Source organism: Macaca thibetana, chromosome 4 (assembly GCF_024542745.1).
Source record: "Macaca thibetana thibetana isolate TM-01 chromosome 4, ASM2454274v1, whole genome shotgun sequence".
NCBI classification, from domain to species: Eukaryota; Metazoa; Chordata; class Mammalia; order Primates; family Cercopithecidae; genus Macaca; species Macaca thibetana.
The window spans coordinates 116099511-116125550 of record NC_065581.1 but is presented as its reverse complement, the minus strand read 5'-3'; the positions used below and the strand labels follow the sequence as shown (position 1 = coordinate 116125550).

Sequence of the window (26040 nt, the reverse complement as noted above, 5' to 3'; positions counted from 1 at the left end):
CCTCAGCCTCCCAAAGTGGTGGGATTACAGGCTTGAGCCACTATGCCTGGCCACAGTGTATCTTTTTGTTATTGTTTTAGGTTGGTGCAAAAGTAATCGTGGTTTATAATTATGCTTCCTTAAGCTAAAAACTTAGGTGAGAACACACCTCAGTCCTTTTAGCAATCCTCAGTTGAGTCTGACCATGCACATTCTTACTTACAAGTTGTAGTTGTCTGAGCCGCCGCTTAGCTTGGCTTTTTAGTTGCATGGCTGCCAAAGAATTGTTTAGCCAGAGGCCCTGCACAGGTCTGCAGGGAAACAGAACAAAACACACTGCTCCTGTTTGCGTCCTTGGGCTGAACCACCCATTTCTCTGTAGCAGTCAGGATTTCCTCAGGAAGCTTTCCTTGGGGAGGGTGGACCAGGGTGAAGCAGGATGTGATGACACGCAGCCCTCCTGCCCTCTGCAGCCAGCTGAGGTCAAGCCCCTATCTGTATCTGGCCTATGCTTCCCAGTCTGTGAGTTATAAGTCCAGGTCTCCTGCCCCAGATCGGGGTGGTGGAGTTGGTGGGGATGGACCGGGCTGCTGACCCCTTCCCCCTGGCTCCTTGCTCCCGTTTCATTTTCTTATCTGCAGTGCTGGAGTGAAAAGCCCAGGAGGGGGACACCCATCAGAGGCCTCGAGTGCCTGGGTGGCAGCGGCTGTGTCAGCATTTCGGAGTCATGGCTTTTCTCATGGGGCCTGTGGGTGGGGTCATTCAAGGCTGCGGGGTCTACCACAAACCCAGCCTCAGGAAGAATGATGGAGTGGAGGATGTGGCAATTTGGCCTGGCCAAGCACCCAGCCATATGTTTCCTCAATTTAGATTAAGTGAATTATTCAACTGTATACTGTAGGCATCTCAGGAGTACTGTTAACTAACACTAAGTTTTATTTTATAATATTATGGGGTGGGGATTACTTTCTGTGGAAGGCCTCAGTAGATGGCTTTATAGTTTAAATAAGCAGTAAGGTTAGCTTAAGCTTGTTGTGTGCCAACTGCAGTAAGCCTGTACTTCTGTGGTGGTGAAGGCAGATTTTGGAGTAGACAGGAATGAATTTGAAGCCAAGATCTGCTCTGTTTTTTCTTTTTTGTTTTTTAGACAGAGTCTCTATTGCCCAGGTTGGAGTGCAGTGGCACGATCTCCACTCCCTGTAACCTCTGCCTCCTAGGTTCAAGTGATTGTCCTGCCTCAGCCTCCCGAGTAGCTGGGATTACAGGCGCAAGCCACCACATTCAGCTAATTTTTGCATTTTTAGTAGAGATGGGTTTTCACCATGTTGGCCAGGCTGATCTCAAACTCCTGACCTCAAGTGAGTCAAACACCTGCCTCAGCCTCACAAAGTGTTGGGATTATGGGTGTGAGCCACCACTCCCAGCTAGGACCAGCTCTTTGTTAGGCATGTGGTAGTGGACATGGAACCTCTCTGCTTTGATGTCCTCATTGGTGTTGTGCATTAATTGAAATGATGTACAAGAATACCGACAATATAGTATAGGTATACAGATGCTTAATAAATGGAATTGTCTCCCTTAATTCTCATCCTTCCAACCTCCCAGAGATGCGCGTGTGCGCGCGCGCGCACACACACACACACACACATACAACGGGGTTCTATTTGTTGTCTGATATAGACACAAGAATCTTCCTGGGCTCTGAATCCACAAATACCAGGAAGTGAATAGAAGGCATTTAGCTTGTTTTACAAACTTGATCAAATGGAACAAAAACAAATAACTTTCAAGGCATCCATCCATATGATGTAGGAAGTTGCGCGCTGTCTCTTACTCTGGAAGATGTGGATCCATTCACTTGACTTGTGAAGCTTTTAGTAAATGCCTGCCTCGTGCAGCATTGTGGTGGATCTGCAAAGAGTTATGAAGGAAACGGACATGTGCATTGGCCTGGCAGAGCCGTGCGTGTTGGGGAGAGTACCTGAATGTGCTTAAGTGAAACAACTAGATATCAACGTGTGCAAGGTAGGGAGACTGGCTGCGCATGCCGGGAAGGCAGCACAGAGGGGGAATCTGTCTTTAGTGGCACCCCCTGCTATGAGAGGGGAAAAAGCTGTTTTGGAAGCTGGGTTTGTTATGAGTCTTTGGGACTTCTGCAGACTGTTTTTATCTGTAGTCACATCTGCCTCACACATTGAAACTGTTTCTACTTAGGCAAAGGTGATTTCATTGTGATGCAGGAAAGTTTTTTGAAGATAAGACAGTTTAAAAGTTGGTCATCATAGTCTATTAAAATGATAAGCAACAGTGGCCATTGTTAATGATAAGAGTAGTGATTATGGAGTTCTGGGTATCAGACACTGTTCTGAGTGTTCTACATGGATTATGTCTTTATTTGGCAGCAGTGCAAATAATACCTGAGGCAGATACCTCTCTCCAAGGCACCAAAATATTTAATAACTTTCTTAAGATCAGAGCCTGGCATCTTAACCACTCCACCATACTGGCTATTCCCTTTCCTTGACGAAAAAGCCAACCTGGCCCGGCACGGTGGCTCACGCCCATAATCCCAGCACTTTGGGAGGCCAAGGCGGGAGGATCACTAGGTCAGGAGGTCAAGACCATCCTGGCTAACACAGTGAAACCCATGTCTACTAAAAATACAAAAATTAGCTGGGTGTGGTGGTGTATGCCTGTAATCCTAGCTACTCAGGAGGCTGAGGCATGAGAATCGCTTGAACTGGAGAGGCAGAGGTTTCAAAGAGCCGAGATCATGCCACTGCACTCCAGCCTGAGCAACGCAGCAAGACTATAAAAAACAAACAAACAAACAAAAAAAAACAAAGACAGAAAGACCCATCCCAAACCAACAAAAACAAAAATCCAACCACTTCCTCAAAAAAATTCTCAAAATAGGTAATTTGTTAAAACAAATAACATTTTTCTCTTTTGTAAGTGGAAGGCAGAGGTGAGGAAAGATAGAAGGATAGATGAAGTTGAAAGTGACCTCTTGAATGTCCCTGTCTACACAAAGTATTCTGCAGCCTTTTAAGTCTATCTGTACATCTTTTATTAAAAAACAAATTGTGATACATAGACAAAACCCAAGACAACTCTAAAAACAAGTAAGTGATTAACTATCATTGGAGATTTAAAGATGGTTGGCAAGATTTGGAATCAGGAGGAAATTTGTGCAGAACTGGTGTGTGGAAAGTTTTGAAATACTGGCCCCAGTATCTAGTCCTTGAGTCATCCCTATGTTAACACACTAGGTAGAAATGTCTCAATTCCAGGTTTTTCCTTTTCTTGTCTCTTAACAGTGGTTTTCTCCTATTAAATTCTCTCTTTGCTTTGGAGTCTCGTGCTTTTTCAAAAATATATTCTGACCTGACTAGGCACGAGGATCACGAGGTCAGGAGATCGAGACCATCCTGGTTAACACAGTGAAACCCCATGTCTACTAAAAATACAAAAAACTAGCTGGGTGTGGTGGTGGGCGCCAGTAGTCCCGGCTACTCGGGAGGCTGAGGCAGGAGAATGGTGTGAACCCAGAAGGTGGAGGTTGCAGTGAGCTGAGATTGCACCACTGCACTCCAGCCTGGGCGACCGAGCGAGACTCTATCTCAAAAAAAAAAAAAAAAAAAAAAAAAAAAATCAAAAATATATTCTGACCTAATAAGGGTCTCATATTTTTTCAAAAATATGTACTGACTTTATAAGGTATTCTCAAATGAAGACTAAAACATGTTTTTTTATATAAGAAGTGAAACGCTGTCATGAAAACACACCTGGTGAAGGATCTTACCCAGTGCCTTGTGCTTCGTGTTTTTCTCTTGGCGATCTCCTTGAACGTTGCTGTCAGAATACCAGCCTCACAGAAGTGTGTTTCAGGAGTGGCCAATCTCCCCTCCTTCCTCCATGTTTACCTTCTAAGGTCTTTGTTGCTACAGAGGAGGATGGGGAGAGAAGAGACCAATGTCACTGAGCTAATATTTAAGGGAAAATGAAGTTAAGTTGAAATTAACTGACTGATCTCTTTTTGGGCGTTTTCTGAATTATATCTATGGAGCACCTAGTTGGCTATTCTTTTTTTTTTTTGAGATGGAGTTTCACTCTTGTTATCCAGGCTGGAGTGCAGTGGCACAATCTCAGTTCACTGCAACCTCTGCCTCCTAGGTTCAAGTGATTCTCCTGCCTCAGCCTCCTGAGTAGCTGGGATTACAGGTGCCCGCCAGTATGCCTAGATAAATTTTTTTTTTTTTTTTTTTTGGTATTTTTGGTAGAGATGGGATTTCATCATGTTGGCCAGGCTGATCTCAAACTCCAGACCTCAGGTGATCCACCTGCCTTGGCCTCCCAAAGTGCTGCGATCACAGGCATGAGCCACTGCGCTCAGCAGCCTAGTTGACTCTTCTACAGTTTAGCATGAGAGTCATGTCAGGTCCCCACTGCCACTCTTGTCTGTAGGGAGCTGGGTACAGATCTGACTTGAGTTTAGGTCAGAGCCAGGATATCCTCTGGGTTCGTGGTGGTCCTAAATAAGGAAAGGCAGAATGGGGGCAGGGAACCTCCTGCACTCAGGCCCCTCCGTGCACCTGCCTCCCCCTGACCCAGGAGGATGGTGAAGTACCTGCCACTTCTTGGAGGACAGTTAATTCTAATGACCTACTGAGAATCTTTATTTCCTGTATTTGTGGCCCGAATTTGCTCCTTGAGGTCATAGACATTATTCTGGGATATTTACTAACAGAACCATTTCCCCCAGTAGTAGTTATTCACATACAAATTGCAAAAAATTATCCAGAATTCTCAATGTAGATCATTTATGACCTGGATATGCAAAATACCTGGAAAAGGTCCTCACTTATTTTTATAAAATGGGATTATGCAAAAACTTATTTTCTGATTATGTAAAATTGTTTAGATTGCAGTTACATAAGGAAGCACAGTACCACCCTCCCATGAATCCAGAAACACTAGCATGTAAAAACCTGTTTCTGCTGCCACGCTCCTTCCCTTTCAGACTTACACTAGAGCTAGTTCTTTACAAAGCTTGTTTATGGAATGAAATAATTTTCCTTTGGTAGTGACTGTTTTGCAATATTATGCTTCTACATTTTACTTTCTCACATATATAAAACTAATAAACTACATAAACATAGACGTGCTAAGTGTTAGAACTGACACGTCTTAGGAGTTTGTTTTTAATAAGCTTATGTAATTAACACCTTGAACTATATTCCATTTGTTTCTTTTGAAACCATACAAAGAGAACAGGATGATATACATACATAAGGCAGCAGCATAGTTAATATTGGCTTTAAAAATTATAATGAAGTCATGGATGTTTTACAAGTTAAAACTTGCTAGTTATTTTTAAGGTCTGAGGACTGAAAAGTAGATTTGCTACTTAGAAGGGAAAAAAATTAAAGCATGAAGCAATATATAAATTGTTTATATTCATCTCCCCAAGGGCCTGAGCTTAGTGCCTGGCATGTTGCTTGTTGATTGATCGTTTCATTTATTCCATTTGTTCATTCATTCATTCATTCATTCATTCATTCATTCATTCAGTGCATTTATATTGAGAGCCTGCTAGACACTGTCCTAAGCACAAAAAAGAAAACTTAGAAAAATCTTTGCCCTCCTGGACTGTGACACCTTAGTTGGGGGAGGGAAACAAATAAAAACCTACACAAATAATATGCAAACTATTTCAGATGGTGAAAAAAACAGTAAGAAGAAATATAAGGCAGAGGCAGTGTGGACAGGTCAGGGAGCTGCAGTTTTAGACATGATATTCTTGAGAAGAGGGTATTTGAGTAATATCCGTAGAGGATAAGGGTAGGTAACTGCGGGAAGAGCTGGCCGAGAGAGGAGCAAGTTCGAAGGCCTGGCCAAGGTGGAGTGGCTCTGGTGTGTTGGAGGAGTAGCAAAGTGGCCAGTGCGGCTGGGGCAGTGAGGCTGGAAAGGCACATATTGAAGCAGGAAAGATGTAAGGGTGTGCAGTTGTGAGGAGCCTTCTATGTCATCCTGGGGGCTGTGGCATTTTCTCTGAAAGAAACAGGAGCCCGAGTAAGGTTTCTGAGCAGAGGGACGTGATCTGACTTAGTTTCCAACAGGATAGCAGGATCTTTCCAACTGTTGTTTAGAGGGTGCTTGAGGGTACAGTGGGGAGCCCAGAATTTGATTTCGCAGTATAAAATACAGTTGAACTGGGCCGGGTGCAGTGGCTTACACCTGTAATCCCAGCACTTTGGGAGGCTGAGGTGGGGGGATCACTTGAGGTAAGGAGTTCGAGACCAGCCTGGCTAACATGGTGAAACCCTGTCTCCACTAAAAATACAAAAAAATTTGTTGAGCCTGATGGTGCACGCCTGCAATCCCAGCTACTTGGGAGACTGAGGCAGGAGAATTGCTTGAACTAGGGAGGCAGAGGTTGCAGGTCGCAGTAAATGCACTCCAGCCTGGGTGACAGAGTAAAACTCCATCTCAAAAAAAAAAAAAAAAAAATTGAACTGCCGTGCTTTGAGAATGGAAACACACAGTCCATCCTGACAGAATCAACACTTTTTCCTTTAAAACTAGGTGCTTGATAGTACATTGAATTTTTTGCAGGCTTTCTTCCCATAATGTCTCAAACAATTAAAATAAAAATACTTGTATCTACATCCCAGAGAAGAAAGTGAAATTACCCCTTTTTATAGGGCAATTGAGATGCATAAACAAGTTTGGGTAGGTGGTAGGCATGCTTTAACTAGTTCATTTCCTTTTAAGGGATTGTTTCATTGTAAATCCAGGAATATGAATGGGAAGGAGGGGGAGTATGTATGTCCAAGCAAACGTTGACCAGTAAAACTGTTAGCCAAGATGAACTGATAAAAATGTTAATTCTTCAATGAAATGAATTGCTCTTTCAAAAAAGTATGTATTAGATGTCAGTGAAAAAGCCAGTTAATAAGTTCTCACCTTGTGAGCAAACTGAGAAAATGGGTATTTTCGTTCCCACAGTAATTGGCTTAGGAGAATGGTGTGAATACCTTGCAGCCTTTTTAGTTCTCTTAGGCAGAAATGACTGTCAAGTTTACATTGTAACCCTGTGTAGAATGTGACACAAAGCAAGTAATCTCCACTGTCACTCTCAACTTCCAAGATATTGTTATTTTCAAACATAAATTTTCTTATGTGTATTTGAGGTTTACAACATTATGTTTTTTTGTGAGATGGAATCTCACTCTTGTCGCCCAGGCTGGAGTGCAGTGGTGTGATCTCAGCTCACTGCAACCTCTGTCTCCTGGGTTTAAGTGATCTCCTGCCTCAGCCTTCTGAGTACCTGGGATTACAGGTGCTTGCCACCACGCCTGGCTAATTTTTGTATTTTCAGTAGAGATGGGGTTTCGCCATGTTGGCCAGGCTGGTCTCGAATGCCTGGCCTCAAGTGATCTGCCCGCGTTGTCCTCCCAAAGTGCTGGGATTACAAGCGTGAGCCACCGCGCCTGGCCTTTTTTTGGTTTTTTTGCAACAGGGTCTCACTCTGTCTCTCAGGCTGGAGTGCAATGGCTCAGTCACAGCTCACTTCAGCCTCAACCTCCTGAGCTCAGGTCATCCTCCCTCCTCAGCCTCCCAAATAGCTAAAACTACAGGCATGCATCACCACACGTGTCTAATTGTTTTTTGCATTTTTTGTAGAGATAGGGTTTCACCATGTTGCCCAGACTGCTCTTCAACTCCTGAGCTCAAATGACCCACCCGCCTCAGCCTCCCAAAGTGCTGGAATTACAGGCATGAGCCAAACACACCTGGCCACACCATGATGTTGTGGGATACACAGAGGTATAGAGATACGTTTAGATAGTGCACTGTAGTGAAGAGGTTAACACACCTGTTATCTCACATAGTTAATTTTTTTTTTTTTTTTTGGTGACAAGAACAGCTAAAATCTACTTACTTAACGGAAATCCCTAACGGAAGACAATTTCATTAACTTCCAAGATGTTTTAAATCTGCGAATAAGAACAGATTCATGTGCTTCAGATGCTTTTTCAGAGTACTTTCACATTATTTTCTTGGCAAAAGTAAAAGCCTTTTATGATGAAAATTGAGATCATCTTGAGGGGAAATGATGTAGTTAGGAAAGAACTTTTCTCCCCCACAAAACGGAAATGAAAGTATGGCCATCATGTCATATATAATATTTTCTATAGATACATGGATAGATGGGCAGATGCATAGATATGGGTGCAGATAATACACATGTGCCGGAACAAGAAAAGTTATTTTGTAGGGCTGACATTCTCTCAGTTGGATTTTTCCTGTATGTTACAGATCAGAGTGTGGTACAGGATGAACCCAACAGAGTTCCGCTATACCTGACATTCACAAGCTGGCCTCTGAGTCCCTGAATGGCATCCTTAGTGCACTGACCTCTGTGGTGTGATTGGCCTGGAGATCAAGGAGCCATCGGAAGGGCAGATGCCAGAAGCTAACTCATGCACTGTACTTGGAGAGGGTTATGTGTGTTGGGAAGGGTTGTTTGGGGATTGTGTGGCATTTTTCCAGACAGTGGGAGTAAACTGGTTTCTTTCTGATTTTGTTTTTGTTTTTGTTTTGAGACAGTCTCACTCTGTCACCCAGGCTGGAGTGCAGTGGTGCGATCTCCAACCTCACTGCAACCTCCGCCTCCTGGGTTCAAGCAATCCTCCCACCTCAGCCTCCCAAGTAGCTAGGATTACAGGTGTGTGCCACCATGCCTAGCTAATTGTTTTGTATTTTTAGTAGAGATGGGGTTTCACCATGTTGACCAGACTGGTCTTGAACTCCTGACCTTAAGTAATCCACCCGCCTGGGCCTCCCAAAGTGCTGGGATTGCAGGAGTGAGCCACAGTGCCTCCTGCGTCTTTTTGACTTTGGAAAGCCACTATCCAATTGGTGTCATATGAATGAAGGGCTCTAAAATAGTTTCTAGTAAATAGAAACAAACAGGTTTTCCTTTAGCTTCTGGGTGGAACTTATCGTAGGCGCTCATCACGACAAAGGGAATGAATATATGCATGTTTTCCGTGGCTGCAGCATTGCTCTTGTATTTGTTTTCTTACAACACCTGAACCAGGCCATGTACGGTGCCTCGTGCCTGTAATCCTAGCACTTTCGGAGGCCGAAGCAAGAGGATCATGTTGAGCCCAGGAGTTCAAGACCAGCCTGGGCAACATGGTGAAACTCCCATCTCTACAAAAAATACAAAAAATTAGCTGAGCCTGGTGGCGTGACCTGTAGTCCCAGCTTCTCAGAAGGCTGCCTTAGGAGGGAGGATCACTTGAGCCCAGGAATTTGAGGTTATAGTGAACTGTGGTTGCAGCACTGCATTCCAGCCTGGGTGACAGAGTGAGACCCTATTTTTAAAAAGAAAAGATGAAACTCAAACCTGTGGAGGGAAGCAGTGGCCTTCCTTCTGATCTCCTTGATGGTAGTAGAATGCTGAGGATTTTCTGGATAAGCTCCTTGTGTATTCAGTGCCCTTCTAGATGGGCTATCTTTATTTCAAAATCTTAGTTGCTTTTTTTCTGTCAGGATATGAGAAGATTGTGGGACTGTAATTAAGCCCATTGAACCGAGGAACTTTCCCTTTATTCCTTTTGGTGTGGGAAACATCTTTGGAATCAGGAAGATCTTTGACCCTCAACATGTTAAAAATTATCAGCAATAAATGTAAATAATTAGAAATCAATAATCCCTGTACTTTGATTTAGGAGGCTTGGTTTCCTGTTTTCTGGGACAAGTCACTCAAAACCCTGTGGTCTTTGGTTACTCTTAATTCATCTTTGAAATGAAGTTGTCAAATGAGACCATATTTAAGGCCCTTCCCTGTATTGAAATTCTAGGTCTTTATAATAGGTTGGGATTCTGTGCCACTCATATGATATAACTTGGTCCCATCAAATAATAGGAGAAATTTTAACCTTCCTGTTGGAGGAGTGAGGACTTTTTTTTGTATTTTTAGTAGAGGTGGGGTTTCACCATGTTGGCCAGGCTAGTCTCAAACTCCCGACTGCAGGCGATCCACCTGCCTCAGCCTCCCAAAGTCCTGGGATTACAGGCATAAGCCACCGAACCCAGCCACAATTTTTTTTTTTTTTTTTTTTTGGAGACAGAGTCTCACTCTGTTGCCCAGGCTGGAGTGCAGTGGTACGATCTTGGCTCACTGCAGCCTCTGCCTCCCTGGCTTAATTGAACTTCCAACCTCAGCTTCCTGAGTAGCTGGGGCCACAGGCGTGTACCATCATGCCCTGCTAATTTTTATATATATTTTTTGGTAGAACTGGGGTTTGACCATGATGCTCAGGTTGGTCTCAAACTCCTGGGCTCAAGTGATCCGCCTGCTTAAAGTGCTGTGATTATCAGCGTGAGCCACTGTGCCTGGTTGATGATTCTTTGTCATGTAGGCCACCCTTTTTCTGTGAAGCTTTTCTCTGCCTGTTGGACTGTGGCCATACCTGAAAAGAGGAATAACATCCCAGTGGATTTAAATCATTTAAATCTTGTCTTCACTGTTCAGCCTCTTCCATGACAGAGGTGGGACTGGGTCTGCTGCCAAGGATCACAGAGGCAGACACCATGCTAATGGTTCACTTTATTGGTGTCAGCAGCATTAAGATTCACAGCTGGACAAAAATATAATGAAGCAGAGCTGGCCAAGGGCTGGATGAGCTTCTTGGATTGTATCCCCATTTGTTAGTTTGGTTTTCTAGCTGGTGAGACAAGGCACTATCAATTCACAGGTGCCAACTGACTGTTCTGTTGAGAGGTTTCTGTGTGGATGCAAAGTTAATGAAATCAGGGCCACAGTTTTCAAAATCTCTGTGGTTTGGTTGTCATTGAAGTGTATGACAGCGAATTTCGTACTTTATGTAAAGCATGCCCTCTATATTCCTGTTTAAATATCTATGGCTATTGAATTCATGAGGAATCACCAAACCTGGGTTTCTTCCTGTCTCTCCAGTCCCCTGTCCTGCCACACCTCTGCATTCTGACCTTTTAGTCACCCAGGGTAGCTTTACCTGTTGGAATGGGTTAGGCTGTCTCTCTGGACTCAGAGGAATTACATTTGTTATTCCCTCTGTCTGGAACATCTTCCTACCCCCTTCCCTAAGACCTTCGTTTGCCATTGTTTCTAATGATATATTTCGTGTATCAGTGTCTCACTAGACTGTATTACTGTTGTGAGGTCAGTAGGGACAAGAATTGTGACTAGAAGCTCACCATTATATTAAAAAATGCTGGTTTAGTGGGCAGTCTGTCAATTCCTAGTTACTGAGTGAATTTTATGGCACTCTCAGGAAAGAGAAGGATCAACTCTACTGCCATCCGTCCATCCATCCATCCATCCATCCATCCATCCATCCATCCATCTGTTCATTCATTTGATAAATATTCATTAGGTAACTGCTAAGTGTTGGGTGTTGCAATAATGTTAGAAACTGAGGTTATAAAAATGAATAAGATCCAGCCCCAGCTTTCATAAACTCTAAAGTTGCCTGGTAACAACAAACACATGAACAAATAAGCCACCTATTAAAAACTCCTTACAATGGGAAATTTCAGATGTATACCAAGTAGGGAGCATATGTTAAAGAGCTGCTATGTTCCATCACCACTGATCTTGTTCCATCTATATCTGCATTCACCACCCCTCCCAGGCCCAGGATTTAAAGCAGGTCCTAGATATCTGGTGCAGCCATTTGTGAGATGCGGAACGTAGGTGCCAAGCAAAGAGTATTTTTTAGGTGTTACCTGTCAGTTCTTAAAAATGTAGAATTTTGGCAATAGCACCAAGAAGCAGTTGCTTCAACTTTAGTTGTTTAAAAGCAAATGGTTACCAGCATGATGCTTGTTGTCAGTCAGTTTTGATCAAGTTGTCTGGACTCCTGCATCTCATTTACCAGTTGCACCGAGGAGCTGTGTGAGGAAATCAGCCAGAGTCAAGCTCAGTCCCATACCAAGTACGGTCACACCGTGAGACTCTCTAGTCAAGCTGTGGCAGATTATCATTTCTCTAAAACACAAAGACTCAAATATTGTACATCATTTAACCACACTGCTAGAAATTTCAGATTGTTCTGAGATCAATATTTTCATTTCTAAAATTCTGATCATATCACATTCAGATCTTGTTGGTCAAATGCTTGAAAATGTTCACATCCTGACGTTTGTGTGTCAAAAAGGCAGCCAGAGAAAACTTAGTGTGATTCATACTCATCAAGATCTGTGAATGTGGTCTAAAATTGTGACTTCATTCCCACCCAATTAGCTCTGCTGCTTTTCAAATCTGTGATTCTATTAAGCTCAGGGCAGATTAAAAATGGAAAATGAGTTCAGTTTAAAACTGCCATCTGCTAAATCCAAATGTCCATTTTGAGTCTGAATCTATGCTTGTACTTTTTAAGAACCAATGATCAATGTTCCCATTCTTTTCTCCGCATTTTCAAGTTCTTAGGGTTTTTGTGTAATACTCTTTTGAGCCACTGATAGCCAGCAGATTGGATTTTTTCAGAGCCTTTCATTCCAAAGAGATCTAATATTAAGCACACAACTTAGTAAATCCCTTCAACAAGTTCTCATGACTTAACCATATGACTGCATTAAAATAAACTAATGGCCACACTTTGCTCTTCTGTGCAGTAGAAGTAAACATTCATGTTTTTTGATTTTATATCGTATACTTAACATTTAGCATAACACTCGGAATATAGTAAATGTTTAGTAAATATTATTTGAATTAATGAAATATCCTATAAACTGTTGATGATTGAAGAGCATAAACACAAGCGAATGTTACAGCTTTCCTCAGTTTCTTCATCATACGTGACAATCGATGTGCTGTGCAGAGGTGCTGGCATATACTTTGCATGAGGGATGTGGAGTAGGCCTCCTTGTTCATCTGTTTTATGAGAAAACTGCTCCTTTTTCTCGTCAGGAAACTGAGTTTGTTCATATTTAGACTAAACTTTTCAGATTTCTTCCCAGTAGGTAGTTGGGGATGACTAGTTCATGCATAAGATTTTGGTAATAACATTTTTGCTACCAGTTTGAAGTCTGCTGAATCCTAGGGTCAAGCAGTCTGCACTGGGCCTGTTGGAAGTAGAGGAGAGGGAAAGTGTTAGAGCGGCTTTAACTCCATCCTGCCACAGATGACATTTCCCCAAGGGAGCAGGGAGTGTAAGAAGAGAAAAACGCAGAGGACCTTGGGGAATAATTACATTTAAGGGTGTGCTCAGAAGGAGGGGTGGATAGTGACAGGGAAACTCACAGGCAGTGGGGTTCTAAAATAGAGACAGTGTGGGCCCCCATGGCTGTCATCTAGGAAGCAAACTCCTTCAGTGACTTTCTTACTTTTTTTTTTTTTTTGAGACAGTCTTGCTCTGCCGCCCAGGCTGGAGTGCAGTGGCATGATCTCGGCTCACTGGAGCCTCTGCCTCCTGGGCTCAAGTGATTCTCCTGCCTCAGCCTCCTGAGTAGCTGGGATTAAAGGTGTGTGCCACCACAGCCAGCCAATTTTTGTAATTTTAGTAGAGATGGGATTTCACTGTGTTGCCCAGGTTGGTCTCGAACTCCTGGCCTCAAGCTATAACCACCTGCCTCGGCCTCCCAAAGTCCCGGGATTATAAGTGTGAGCTACTGTGCCTGGCCTTCCATCAGTGACTTTCAAACTTTTGTCAGAGATTCACTGGAAGGATTGTATTTTACATTGTGATAAAATGCAATACTATATACACAAAGTTTCATGAGATGTACTTCAACATTTTCCATTCTGTTCTGTGCTTTTTTTTTTTTTTTTGAGGCAGAGTCTCACTCTGTCACCCAAGCTGGAGTGCAGTGACACGAGTTTAGCTCACTGCAACTTCCGCCTCCCAGGTTCAAGCGATTCTCCTTCCTTATCTTCCGGAGTAGATGGAATTACAGACACCCGCCACCATGCCTGGCTAATTTTTGTATTTTTAGTAGAGACAGGGTTGGTTTTTTTGGTTTTGTTTTTTGAGAGGGAGTCTTGCCCTGTCGCCCAGGCTGGAGTGCAATGGCATGATCTTGGCTCACGCAGTCTCTGCCTCCTGGGTTCAAGTGTTTCTCTTGCCTCAGCCTCCTGAGTAGCTGGGATTACAGGCATGCACCCCCAAGCCCAGCTAAGTTTTGTAATTGTTTTAATAGAGATGAGGTTTCACCATTTTGGTTGGCCAGGCTGGTCTCAAACTCCAGACCTCAAGTAATCCACCCACCTTGGCCTCCCCAAAGTGCTGGAATTACAGGTGTGAGCCACTGTGCCCAGCCTCTTCTGTGCTCTTCTGATATGCTATGTGATATCCTTTAAACAAATGCAAGTCTCAAATGTTTAAATTTATCCAAATACTCTGTGGGGGCTTGTACTGTGTTCACCCTTTCTGGTATGGTTCTGGGTTAGTGACCTTCACAAAAGACACCTTGTGTGAGATTTAGGAGCTGGAAGTGAATCAGCAGCATATTTTTTAGACTCTGAAGGTTGGTGTAGGGTGCCAGGCATTGTGGCAGCTTCCACATGGTGTCACTGATCTGCTGGCTTACCTTGCTGGCATGAGACAGCATCTGAACCCACAACAGCTCCAGAGCCCGCCAGATCCCTGCCTTCTGTGTCCTTGGCCATGTGTGCAGGTCCCTTGTGAAGAGTGTTAGCTTCTCTGTGGGTCACCCATGGCGTCAAGGTTGGAGTTGATGAGAAACACAAGTGGACTCCGGTTGTCTTCATGGCTCCAGTGGTGTCATGGGCTCTCTTTTGTCCTTGCTGTCATTCACATCCAGCTTCCTTCATAACCGCCAGTCTGACTGACCTAGAGTGACCCTAAGTTAGTACTAGGCACAGAGGCAGCAGGCAATACCGGCTGCTTCACCAGCTCCCACATTGCCCGTAGCGGCTGTGCTTCTCTGATCCACCCTTGACCCGTGCAACCCCTAATGGGTCATGATCTGCAGAGTGAATGACACTACAGTTGCTTATCCATTTGGGCACAGGAAGGAACTTGGCACTTTTAATTTATCCTTTTTAAAATCATTTAACATGCCCATTTTTGTTTTGCTTTGTTTTGAGACGGAGTCTCGCTCTGTCACCCAGGCTGGAGTGCAGTGGTGCCATCTCGACTCACTGCAACCTCCGCCTCCTGGGGTCATGTGATTCTCCATCCTCAGCCTCCTGAGTAGCTGGGATTACAAGTGCCCGCCACCACGCCTGGCTAATTTTTGTATTTTTGGTTGAGACAGGGTTTCACCATGTTGACCAGGCTGGTCTCAAACTCCTGACCTCAGGTGATCTGCCTGCCTTGGCCTCCCAAAGTGCTGGGATTACAAGCGTGAGCCACTGTGCCCGGCCCGGTGTGTATTTTTAACATAAATAATTGTAGCTATACATAGATATAATTGATATTAATAAATGCTTCTAGCTGTACATAGCTGTAATGTATATTCATATATAAAGGGGGATTCTATGCCCCAATTTATTATTTTTTTTTGAGACTGAGTTTCGCTCTTGTTGCCCAGGCTGGAGTGCAACGGCGTGATCTCAGCTCACTTCACAGGTTGAAGCGATTCTCCCGTCTCAGCCTCCCTAGTAGCTGGGATTACAGGCATGTGCCACCATGCCCGGCTAATTTTGTATTTTTAGTAGAGACGGGGTTTCTCCATGTTGGTCAGGCTGGTCTCGAATTCCCGACCCCAGGTGATCCACCCACCTTGGCCTCCCAAAGTGCTAGGATTACAGGTATGAGCCACCATGCCCGGCCCCCCAATTTTTTTCCTGCTATTTTTTTCCTATTTTTTTCCTTAGACATTTGGAGACCTAGAAGCAGGTGCTGAGAGAGCTCTGAGGAGGGTTTGTGCCTTCTGGGAGGCCATTTATTCTTCAGGAGGGGATTTGTGGTAACCGGGACCCACCTATGTGCAATAGCATCACCATGACCATGTATGCCAAAGCTAGGATTCCACGTGGGCGCTGGCGGTTCTGGGTGTTTTTGGAGAGAGGGGATGGAAGGTATGAAATGAGCCCCACTCCAGCCACCTGCCCTATGGGTGTGCCCCCGGGGGCGTCACTTGCCATTTGCATGACCTAATACGTCCCTCTGGCATATGTTGTTACATGTTAAAACTTTTTCCTGAGACAAACTGTACTTCCAGCTCAACCCGTCTGTAGAAACACTGGGAATGATACCTCAGAGAAAAGTATTTCAGATCAGTTATTACAGTCAATGAATTTCTCCAGAACGACGACGATGTGGCAGAAAGTGATGACAGAGCTGGTGAGAACAGTAACATTACACAGATTCAATGAGGCTGAACAAGAAAACCAGAATTAAAGGCATTTTTATGGTTGTAGCAATTTCACCTGAAAGGTTGCTAAAAGTGTTTATCGCCTTAAAATCTTTAAACAAGCTAATTAAGAGTGGAAACACTTTGAGAAGTCATTCAAAAAATCAGTTAGGTTTCATTGTACCATAGTGATTTATTTTTTTGGTGGATTTAGCTTGGAGGGGATGTATATATCTCCATCCATCCCTCTTCAAACAAGGAGCAATATAAACATAACAATTTATATTATATAAATTATATATGTACTTATTATTAAGGACAGAAAAGGTAAAGAAACAATAAATGAGTCAACAGCAACAGTGTCTTTCTGTCAACTTTGGGGAGTTAGAGCAACACACAAGAGTTTTCCCTTGGGGAAAACTTTACAGATACATAAAATAGGAGGATCACACATTCGTTTGCATACAATCTGCATGCAACAGATCACATTGTATCTCCTGATGTTTTCAAATGGTTTTTTTTTTCTTTTTATTTTTTTCCCCTCCCAAGTCTGTCAACTTATTCTAAACTGGAAGTGACATCTGGGGAAAGAAGAGCAGAAATAACAAAAGTAATGATACAAATGCCTTTTGTTTTCATAGTAGTTTTAGGTTTTCCATTTTCCAGAGACAGAAGTGAATTGGGATAAATCTCAGAAATACTGTGAAACCAATTGTTGAGGGAACAGTGCTCTGTGTCTTTTCTCCTTAATTGCAACAGCAGTCCACCCTGCTCGGTACAATGCCTCTTATCTCTGTCTTTTTATGTTGGTTGTATGAAAGACGGGTGTTTGGGACAAAGGTGCTCTGTGGCTTTGGGGGAAGGTTATAGAAGTTTGTTGTCCGTTGAGCTGACGTGGGTGATGACTCCATAGATTTAATTTAAATCTGCCGCAAGTGAAATGGATTGTCATATACATGGACAGATGCTGTGACCAGGTTCTGTAATAACAAGGAAAGAGAACTTGAATCTGCATGTATCTCTTTTCTTGTTTTCAAAGAAAGGGGTGGGAAAATTCTCATAAAAATATCATGTGACTCAAAATTTCACAATTTTCTCAAAAAATTATTTTGAGGAAATAAAGTTTTCCCATGTACCTAAACTTGAACTAATATTGCTTAAGCTTAATGCCAGAGAACCAAAGAGAGAAAATAAGAAAGAAGTGAAACAGATGAGGCAAGCAATGAACTCCAGACCAGAAACTTCTGAACACCTTAAAAGGTTTAAAAAAGAATCCGTTTCAGTGTTTTAATCATGATATTATTATAATAAATGTAGAGATGACTTAAAGTCTTATTAAAGAATCCATTTCAGTGTTTTAATCATGATATATGTTATAATAAGTGTAGAGATGATTTAAAGTCTTATTATAGTTACAAGTTTATTTTGCAACATCAGTGCTTGACATTAGTATGGTGGGATGCTGACTCAGACATAGATTTTGTGTTTCCATAAAGATGCAGCATGTGGCCCTATGGAAACCTCAGCTGCATTATTTAAATTTCCTGCAGACTCATGTTGCAAGTATTTTTAGTAAAATTAAATATTTTTATGGAGTAGGTCTGTAACTATCTCAAGGAACAAGCTGAATAAAAATAATGCAAACATTGTCAGACAGTCCTGAAAAAGCATGGTTTTTTAAAGACTGCTTTATTGAGGTATGATTGATAAGTAAAAAGCTGTGCATATTGAATGTATACAACTCGATGAGTTTGGGAATAAGTATATGCCACTACCATCAACGTCATAAACATATCCATCACTCCCAGAGTTTCCTCCCCCCCCATATAACATAGAAATGATGATTATCCTTATTATTTCATGTTGTAAAGCCTGAATTTTGAGTGGGTAAAGAAAATCATCAGGTGGTTGGTTGGTTTCATTGATTGGAATGTAAAGGATTCTTCTTGTGGGATGGCAGACAAAACCCACTCTTAAAAACACACATATGCATTCTTCTATTCTGTTGCCTTTCTTGGCATTTAAATCATCAAGACTGATGGAAGTGGTAACTATGGGGACTTACTGCACATCTGGAAAGTAATTTGGGAAGATGTAAAAGCAGCTGTGCCACCCTGTTCTAATTATCATCTGGAGTGAGGAGTGGCTATTACGGCATATCGTAGGTTGTGAAATGCTGGCTTTCTTTGGCCTGAGTTGAGTTGAACAGCTGCTCTTTTCCTCAGGAGCAACAAATATATTTTTCAGGTCCCCAGATTATTGGGGGAGTTTTGAGTGATTGGGAATGGGATAGAGAATTTCACTCGTAGGGAAAACAGAACTGAAGAGTTGGCTTCTTGTTGGTTTTATGATATTGTGAAATATATTTTTGGTCTTAATCTTGTTTTCTGGCAAACTCCTAAAACCCTTGGAATCTCCAAAGTGATAAGTGTGTTTTTTTGTATGTTAATGAGTTGACTGATGGCTGGCCACTCTAGGTAGCTTCAGAATGGAGGTTGGTCACAGCAAAGACCCAGGTTGGATTAGAGGGTTGGGACTTTTAGCTGCAACCTCTGGGGAGGGGAGAGGGGCTGAAGGTTGAGCTGCTAGTCAGTGGCCTTTGATTTAATCAATCATGCCTACGTAATGAAGCTTCCATAAAAACCCCAACAGCCTGGGTTCTGGGAGCTTCTGGATAGCTGAACACGTGGAGGTTTGTGTAGGGTGGAGGGTCTGGAGGGGGCAGGGAAGCTCCAACTCCCTTCCCCAGTACTCTGCCCTATGCATCTCTTCACCTGATATTCATTGGTATCCTTTGTGAATTCTTTTAAAATAAGTCAGTAAATGTAAGTATAGTGTTTGCCCAAGTTTTCCGAGCCACTCTAGCAAATTAATTGAGCCCCAAAAGGGGGTCGTGGGAACCCCAATTTGTAGCAGGGAAAACAACCTGGAGCTTGCTTCTGGCATCAGAAGTGAAGAGCAGTCTTCTGGGACTGAGCCTTCAGCCTGTGGGTTATGAGGCTGTCTCCAGTTTGGTAGTGTCAGATTTGAACTGGAAAACACCCAGCTGGTGTCCGCTGCAGAATTTGCTGCTTCTTTGGTCTCTGCCTGCCTTGGCCTTCCAGAGTGCTGGCATTACAGGCGTGAGCCAGGCACCTGGCCCCAGGTGCTCAAATAGCTGAGGCAGCTGTGGCATCGAGCCCTTCCCTCCCAGGGGCTGGCCCTTTGCTCTCCTAGTCACAGCTGTCAGGAGCTGGTGGTCAGAACCCATGCCCCCATGGGAGCTGCTCTTCTGCCCTCCTTCTCTCTTAAAGTTTCCTCCAGGAGTTCCCTCAGTCCTCTTCGGGGTGTGTGTTGATGGGGTTATGGGGGATGCGTGGGAGAAGGCCTGCTTCGAGCCTCCAGGAGGAACTGCTTGTTGCTCTCTGGGTGCTCTCAGGCCCCTACTGCATGGAGGGCGTGGGGACCGCAGATGAAGGTTACTGAAAGACTGGTACATTTGGGGTTTATATTGTAGGATGGGTGATGGTGCATGAAAGGATCTCAGTGGGGAAGATTCCATCTGATCTTTTAGCAAGGTCATTTGGGTGGCAGGTTGGGCAAAGTTGGGCCATCGGGAGGCCGTAGATGGAAATGGTCGAGTTGTGATCCTGGGGCATGTGTGGTTGAGTTGTGATGAGTCGGAGGATCCTCAGGATCCTAATATCAGTTTATCATGCTGTATTTCAGGAACCTCACCTTAAGATATTCTGTTCTGGCTCCCTCTTCTTCCAAGACAGATTCTGGGTTTTTGTTTTGTGTTTGAGATGGAGTCTCACTCTGTCACCCAGGCTGAAGTACAGTGGTGGGATCTCAGCCCACTGCAACCACCGCCTCCTGATCTCAGGCAATTCTTGTGCTTCAGCCTCCTGAGTAGCTGGGATTACAGGTGTGTGCCACCATGCCCAGCTAATTTTTGTACTTTTAGTAGAGATGGGATTTCACCATGTTGGCCAGGCTGATCTCGAACTCCTGACCTCAGGTGATCTACCCGCCGGCTTGGCCTCCCAAAGTGCTGGGATTACAGGCGTGAGCCACCGCGCCCGGCCCAGGTTCTGTTTTCAGGCAGTTTCCTTTCCTGGAGGCAGTACAGCAGAGGCCAGGAAGCTGAGCGCCACGGTGTGTGTCCTTAGAGGGGCAGCAGCAGATTCCGTCTTGACCTTTGCTGTTTTTCTACTGAACACTTGACAGTAGATGACATTTTGAAGGGGGGGGGGGGGTCTCCCACCTTGCCTGCTGTGTCAGTCCAGACTGTGGGCTCAGACAGACAAGACTGATTGTAGTGAAGGAGTGACTTTTGTCCAGACACATTCAAAGATCTTCCTGGCCTTCCTGTCTCCACACTGTGCTAGGAACTTTGAGGCCATCAGCTCAAACGCAGAACGTGTTATTGGTGGGGAAGCAAGGAGCTTTCTAAAGTGTCATTTTTTCCCGTTTCGGTTTCTCCTCTCCCTTGGTTCTGTAAAATCAGTGAATGCAGAAGTAGGGTAGAGATGATCCTTGATCTGCCCCAGGCCTCCTGACCAGGGTGTAGGTCTTTAGCAGAAAGGCTTTGGGAGAAATCCAACTCGCAAGCCCTGCTTGCATCTAAGCCTGCTTTGCAGTGTTAGGCGTGTGTTGCTATGGGCAGTGCACCAACGTTAAATAACTGAAGGGCTGGCTAGCAGTCTGTAAAATGGAAAATGTGTGTGTGGCTTTAGGTGATCTAAAAGTCGTATTTTCCTTGGTTGTCTTGGTAAAGTCATTTATTTAAACCAAAGAGCAGAATGTTGGGAGGTTAAAAAAAAAAAAAAAGCTGGAGGAGAGGTCTTTCTGTGAATGAGTGAATGGATAGAAGAAATGGCATAACTTACAAATGTACAAGGCATTTCTGTCATCCACCCTGTGTGTATTCAGGTGTGTATTTAGGAATCCATTGCTCTAAAGGAAGACTATAATGTGGAACAAAATCTTGCAGTGAGTATTACACTGTGAGAGATTTTTAGCACTTACTACATGCCAGGTGGACTACATGAGCCAGCTAAGGTCTAAGCGCCTCACACATGTTACTCCAGTAGTCCTCACTGAAGTAGGTGCTGTGATTATTCAGTGTTCCTCGGAGGTTAAGAGACGTACCTAAGGCCACTTAACCAGTACAAGGCTCAGTGGAGCTGGGGGGAAGCTCAGAATGAGCTCTAGAGCAATTACGTGGCACTTGCCTTGGGGAAGAAACAAGTGACATGTTTACTTATTTATGCAGGTGAATTTGTAACGTGTACTCTTGCACCTGGATTTGGAATGCCTAGTGAATAATAAGTCTAATGAATAATATGAATATTAATGACCATAATAATGAATATTGATGAATACTCATGACTAATGAATAAAAAGATTTTCCACTTTTCTGAGGGTCTCCTGAGAGGTGCAGTGAGATCTGTCTCAGATTCTATTCTCTGCCAGTTCTTGAATTCTCAGGCTCCCATCAGAATCCCTGGGAGGGGTCCTGACATCTGTCTCTTTTATGAGCTTCCCAGGAGGTGGTGATGCAGGCCAGGGGCCACACTGGGCATTAGGAGCCTCTTCCTCACACAGTGCCTTTGCTGAAGGTGCTTCCCTGGTGTTTCCTCTCTTAGCCCTGCTAGGCAGGCAGAGAGATGGGTGTCGAAGACCCTGATGTTGGCACCAGACCGTCCCAGGTTGGAAAGCTGGCCTCTGTGCTTCTTAGTCCCAGGATTTGTGGGCAGTCGCTCAACTTCTTTGAGCTCCTGTTTACCCATCAATACAAGTGGGGAAAAAACAGGCCCCTGTCAGAGGGCTGCCCTGAGGAGTAGGAGATCCTGTAGGTGAAACAACCTGGCACTTGATGTTTCCCGCTTAAATACCGGCCTTTATTACAATAAACTCTGCATAGAGGGAGGTCTGATGGCTGTGGGCTTTTCCCGGGTGCACTGACCTGACTGCCTTTGTTTTTCTACCCCTTCAGGACGGTTCGCTGGGAAACATCGATGACCTGGCGCAGCAGTATGCAGATTATTACAACACCTGTTTCTCCGACGTATGCGAGAGGATGGAGGAGCTGCGGAAACGGCGGGTTTCCCAGGACCTGGATGTGGTGAGTGGGAATCCTGAGAATATGCTTTTGTGAGCAGAGCTGCTCCAATTTGGGCTTCTCCTTGGTCCTTCTCCCAGTGCTAGCTGTTCCTGGGGTATCAATCTGTAGGCTACTGCACTAGTATGGGGTAAAAAGTTCAGATCCCTAAAGGACTGACCCAGGCCGGGCGCGGTTCAGATCCCTTTAAAGGACCCCGTCTCTGACCCAGTCCCAGCTACTTGAGGCAGGAGAATGGCGGGAACCCGGGAGGCGGAGCTTGCTGCGGATATCGTGAGACTCCGTCTCAAAAAAAAAAAAAAAAAAAAAAAAAAAAAAAAAAAAAAAAAAAAACTGAGTTCTGCTGCGGATATCAAACTGAGTGAGTGTTGGCTGGAGCAATAGGATTGAACCTTTGCATTCATTAAAAGAATAGATTTTTATTTTTATTTTTATTTTTTTAACTTAAGGAAAAAGTATGTTTTTACTATTCACCAGTGTATACTACATTTTTTTTTGACTCTAAGCCCAAAGGATGTCTAGGCTAATTATTCCCCTCTCTTCATTCCTTTTTTCTTTTCTTTTGGAAAGCAACATAAAATTTAAAGGAACAATGAATTGCCTGTAGTCTCTCACCTAGCAATAATCACATTGATGTTTTAGTAGGTATCCTTCCAATGTTTTTGTGGGCATTTAAAAATCAGCAAAACTAGTCCACTGCTAAAGACACTTTTTTTTTTTTTTTTTGAGACGGAGTTTCGCTTTTGTCCCCCAGGCTGGAGTGCAATGGTGCGATCTCAGCTCACCGCAACTTCCGCCTCCCGGGTTCAAGCGATTCTCCTGCCTCAGCCCCCCAAGTAGCTGGGATTACAGGCATGCACCACCACGGCCGGCTAATTTTGTGTTTTTAGTAGACACAGGGTTTCTACTTGTTGGTCAGGCTGGTCTCGAACTCCCAAACCCCTCCCAAAGTGCTGGGATTACAGGCGTGAGCCACCATGCCCGGCCTAAAGACACTATATATATATAAAAAATCGTATTTTTAATATATATAAAATCAGTGAAACAATGCTGTATCTATATATTAAAAAAAATTTCTTCCTTTATTACTTAACATTGTATTGTAGCTCATATTCCCTGTCCTTGAAATTCCTTGTCATCACCATCTTTCATGGCTATGTTCTCCTCTCACTCAGGTGCATTGAAATAAATTTGGCTGTTTGTGAAAACCTTTATGTGTATAGTCAGTGGCACATTTGGCCTTGTATTTGATAAACAGTAACTAAATAGTGTAGGTGCTATATATTTAATTTTTATGTATACTAGTAGTTCAAAATTGTATATTTGCTATAAAATATCATAAAAGCTTCTGCATTTCTCAGTTTAAATATCTTACTATTGGATTCACTTTAGTTCCGTGCCTTTCAAATAGTTTTGTTTCATTATGCCAACCTCAGGACCTCCTCAAGAAATGGGGTTGAAGCAGAAGAAAATGTTCAACCTTCTGTATCTCCTCATCCAGACCTGTTCCTTTTGAGCCATCTCAGATAGTGGGGGCTGCATGGATATGTTTTTACTAACAGAGTTCCTCAACCTTTAAAAAAATGTTTGAAAACTAAGCTGGGCATGGTGGCTCACGCCTGTGATCCCAGCACTTTGGGAGGCTGAGGCTGGTGGATCACCTGAGGTCGGGAGTTGGAGACCAGCCTGACCAACATGGAGAATCTCTACTAAAAAATATAAAATTAGCCAGGCGTGGTGGCACATGCCTCTAATCCCAGCTACTCAGCAGGCTGAGGCAGGAGAATCACTTGAACCTGCTGAGAGGCAGAGGTTGTGGTGAGCCAAGATCGCGCCATTGCACTCCAACCTGGGCAACAAGAGTGAAAGTCCGTTTCGGGAAAAAAAAAAAAAAAAAAAAAATTGAAAACTGCTGATTCAATTGAATCCTTATTTATCCTCCTTCTACCTCCTATTTGTCTACTTAGGGTAAGCACACACACAAATAATAATTAAGTAACTAATTTAGAACTAATTAAGAACAGAGAATTCTTTGTTAATAATTATTTTTATGTTATATACAAGGGTTCTGTGATTCCTCTCTTATAAGAGACCCAGCAAGGGGTTGGGTACCCCTGCTGTATATTCTGTAAGTGAACATAATCTGTTTCCACTGTGAGACTAGGATGTTCTTATGTACTGTTATTTACTTTCTTAACCACGTAAAGATTCCTTGGATCAGGAGTAACAATATATCATGACTGCCAAATATTAATTGATTCTCTTTCTTTTATGTTCACCAATTTAGTAGTTGCAGGGATGGGAGTTAAAGTTGACTGAGGCTGAGAAGTGTCATCCAGGGGCTGAAAGCCATCACCTCAGGAGCCTGACGCCTTGGCCCAGGTGGGCGGCAGCACTGTCAATGGCTTGTTTCCTTTAACTTTGCTCCTTGACATGTGTGAATGCTGGGGTTATTTCCTCCTTTGGAAAGTAACTTTATGTGTCAAAAGACTCCCACACTCTTAAAATTCATTAGGCTCTCCTGTTGGAGCATAGTTAATGAAAAAATACTTTCATTTTGGCAAGATTACCACAGGACAACTTAAATATTGCATAATGCCCTGAATTCTTGAATGTTTCAATTCTTCTTCTTCTTCTTTTTTTTTTTTTTTTGAGATGAGGTTTCGCTTCTGTTGCCTAGGCTGGAGTGCAATGACGTGATCTGGGCTCACCACCACCTCTCTCTGCCTCCCGGGTTTAAGTGATTCTCCTGCCTCAGCCTCCCGAGTAGCAGGGCTTACAGGCATCCACCACCATGCCCGGCTAATTTTTTTTTTTTTTTAGTAGAGATGGGGATTCTCCATGTTGGTCAGGCTGGTCTCGAACTCCTGACCTCAGGTGATCTACCCACCTTGGCCTCGCAAAGTGCTGGGGATTACAGGCGTGAGCCACCACGCCTGGCCAGAATGTTGTAACTCTTGCCTCTAATGATAGTCTGGTAGGACTCTGTGGCCTCCTTAGACATTTTACTGTGCTTGAGGAAATGATTGCTGTGAACTGGCGAAAGATGGACCACTGACACAACACTAAACTGCTCTTCTCAGGATTTTAGCTGGTTAGGAGTTGGGGTTACTATTGTCATCCCATGGTGTTTGGGAACCTTGGAAGGCAGCTTCTAGGTAGGAGAGAAAGTCTGCCCATCGGTGGGATAAATAACCGCCTTCTCATTCAAACAGGTGGGGCTAATTTGGTGTGCTCTGTTCCAAAACTGCAGAAGACAATGTGGGGGAAAAAAACACCACATGAGCTTAATTAGTTCCCATCAAAAGTACAAGAAGTTGGTGGTGGGTAAAGTTGATGGGAGCTGATTCAAGCCAGACTGGAAGCATGACTGTTCATTCTTTAAATTGTAGTTAGCGGCCGGACACGGTGGCTCACGCCTGTAATCCTAGCACTTTGGGAGGCTGAGGCGGGCGGATCATGAGGTCAGGAGATCGAGACCATCCTGGCTAACATGGTGAAACCTGGCTCTACTAAAAAATAGAAAAAATTAGCTGGGCGTGGTGGTAGGCGCCTGTAGTCCCAGCTACTCGGGAGGCTTAGGCAGGAGAATGGCATGAACCCAGGAGGCGGAGCTTGCAGTGAGCCAGGATCCT

General features: G+C 43.7%; 1 protein-coding gene across 2 annotated transcripts in view; it reads left to right on the top strand.

The window, feature by feature from the left end:
• The window catches only part of SASH1 (SAM and SH3 domain containing 1), a 287896-nt gene that overhangs the window by 102958 nt on the left and 158898 nt on the right, over positions 1–26040 (top strand). For both annotated transcript variants that reach the window (XM_050787296.1, XM_050787295.1), the window contains exon 2: positions 22280–22408. In XM_050787296.1, coding sequence (XP_050643253.1) covers positions 22280–22408 — 129 coding nt within the window. The remainder of the gene's footprint in view (positions 1–22279; positions 22409–26040) is intronic.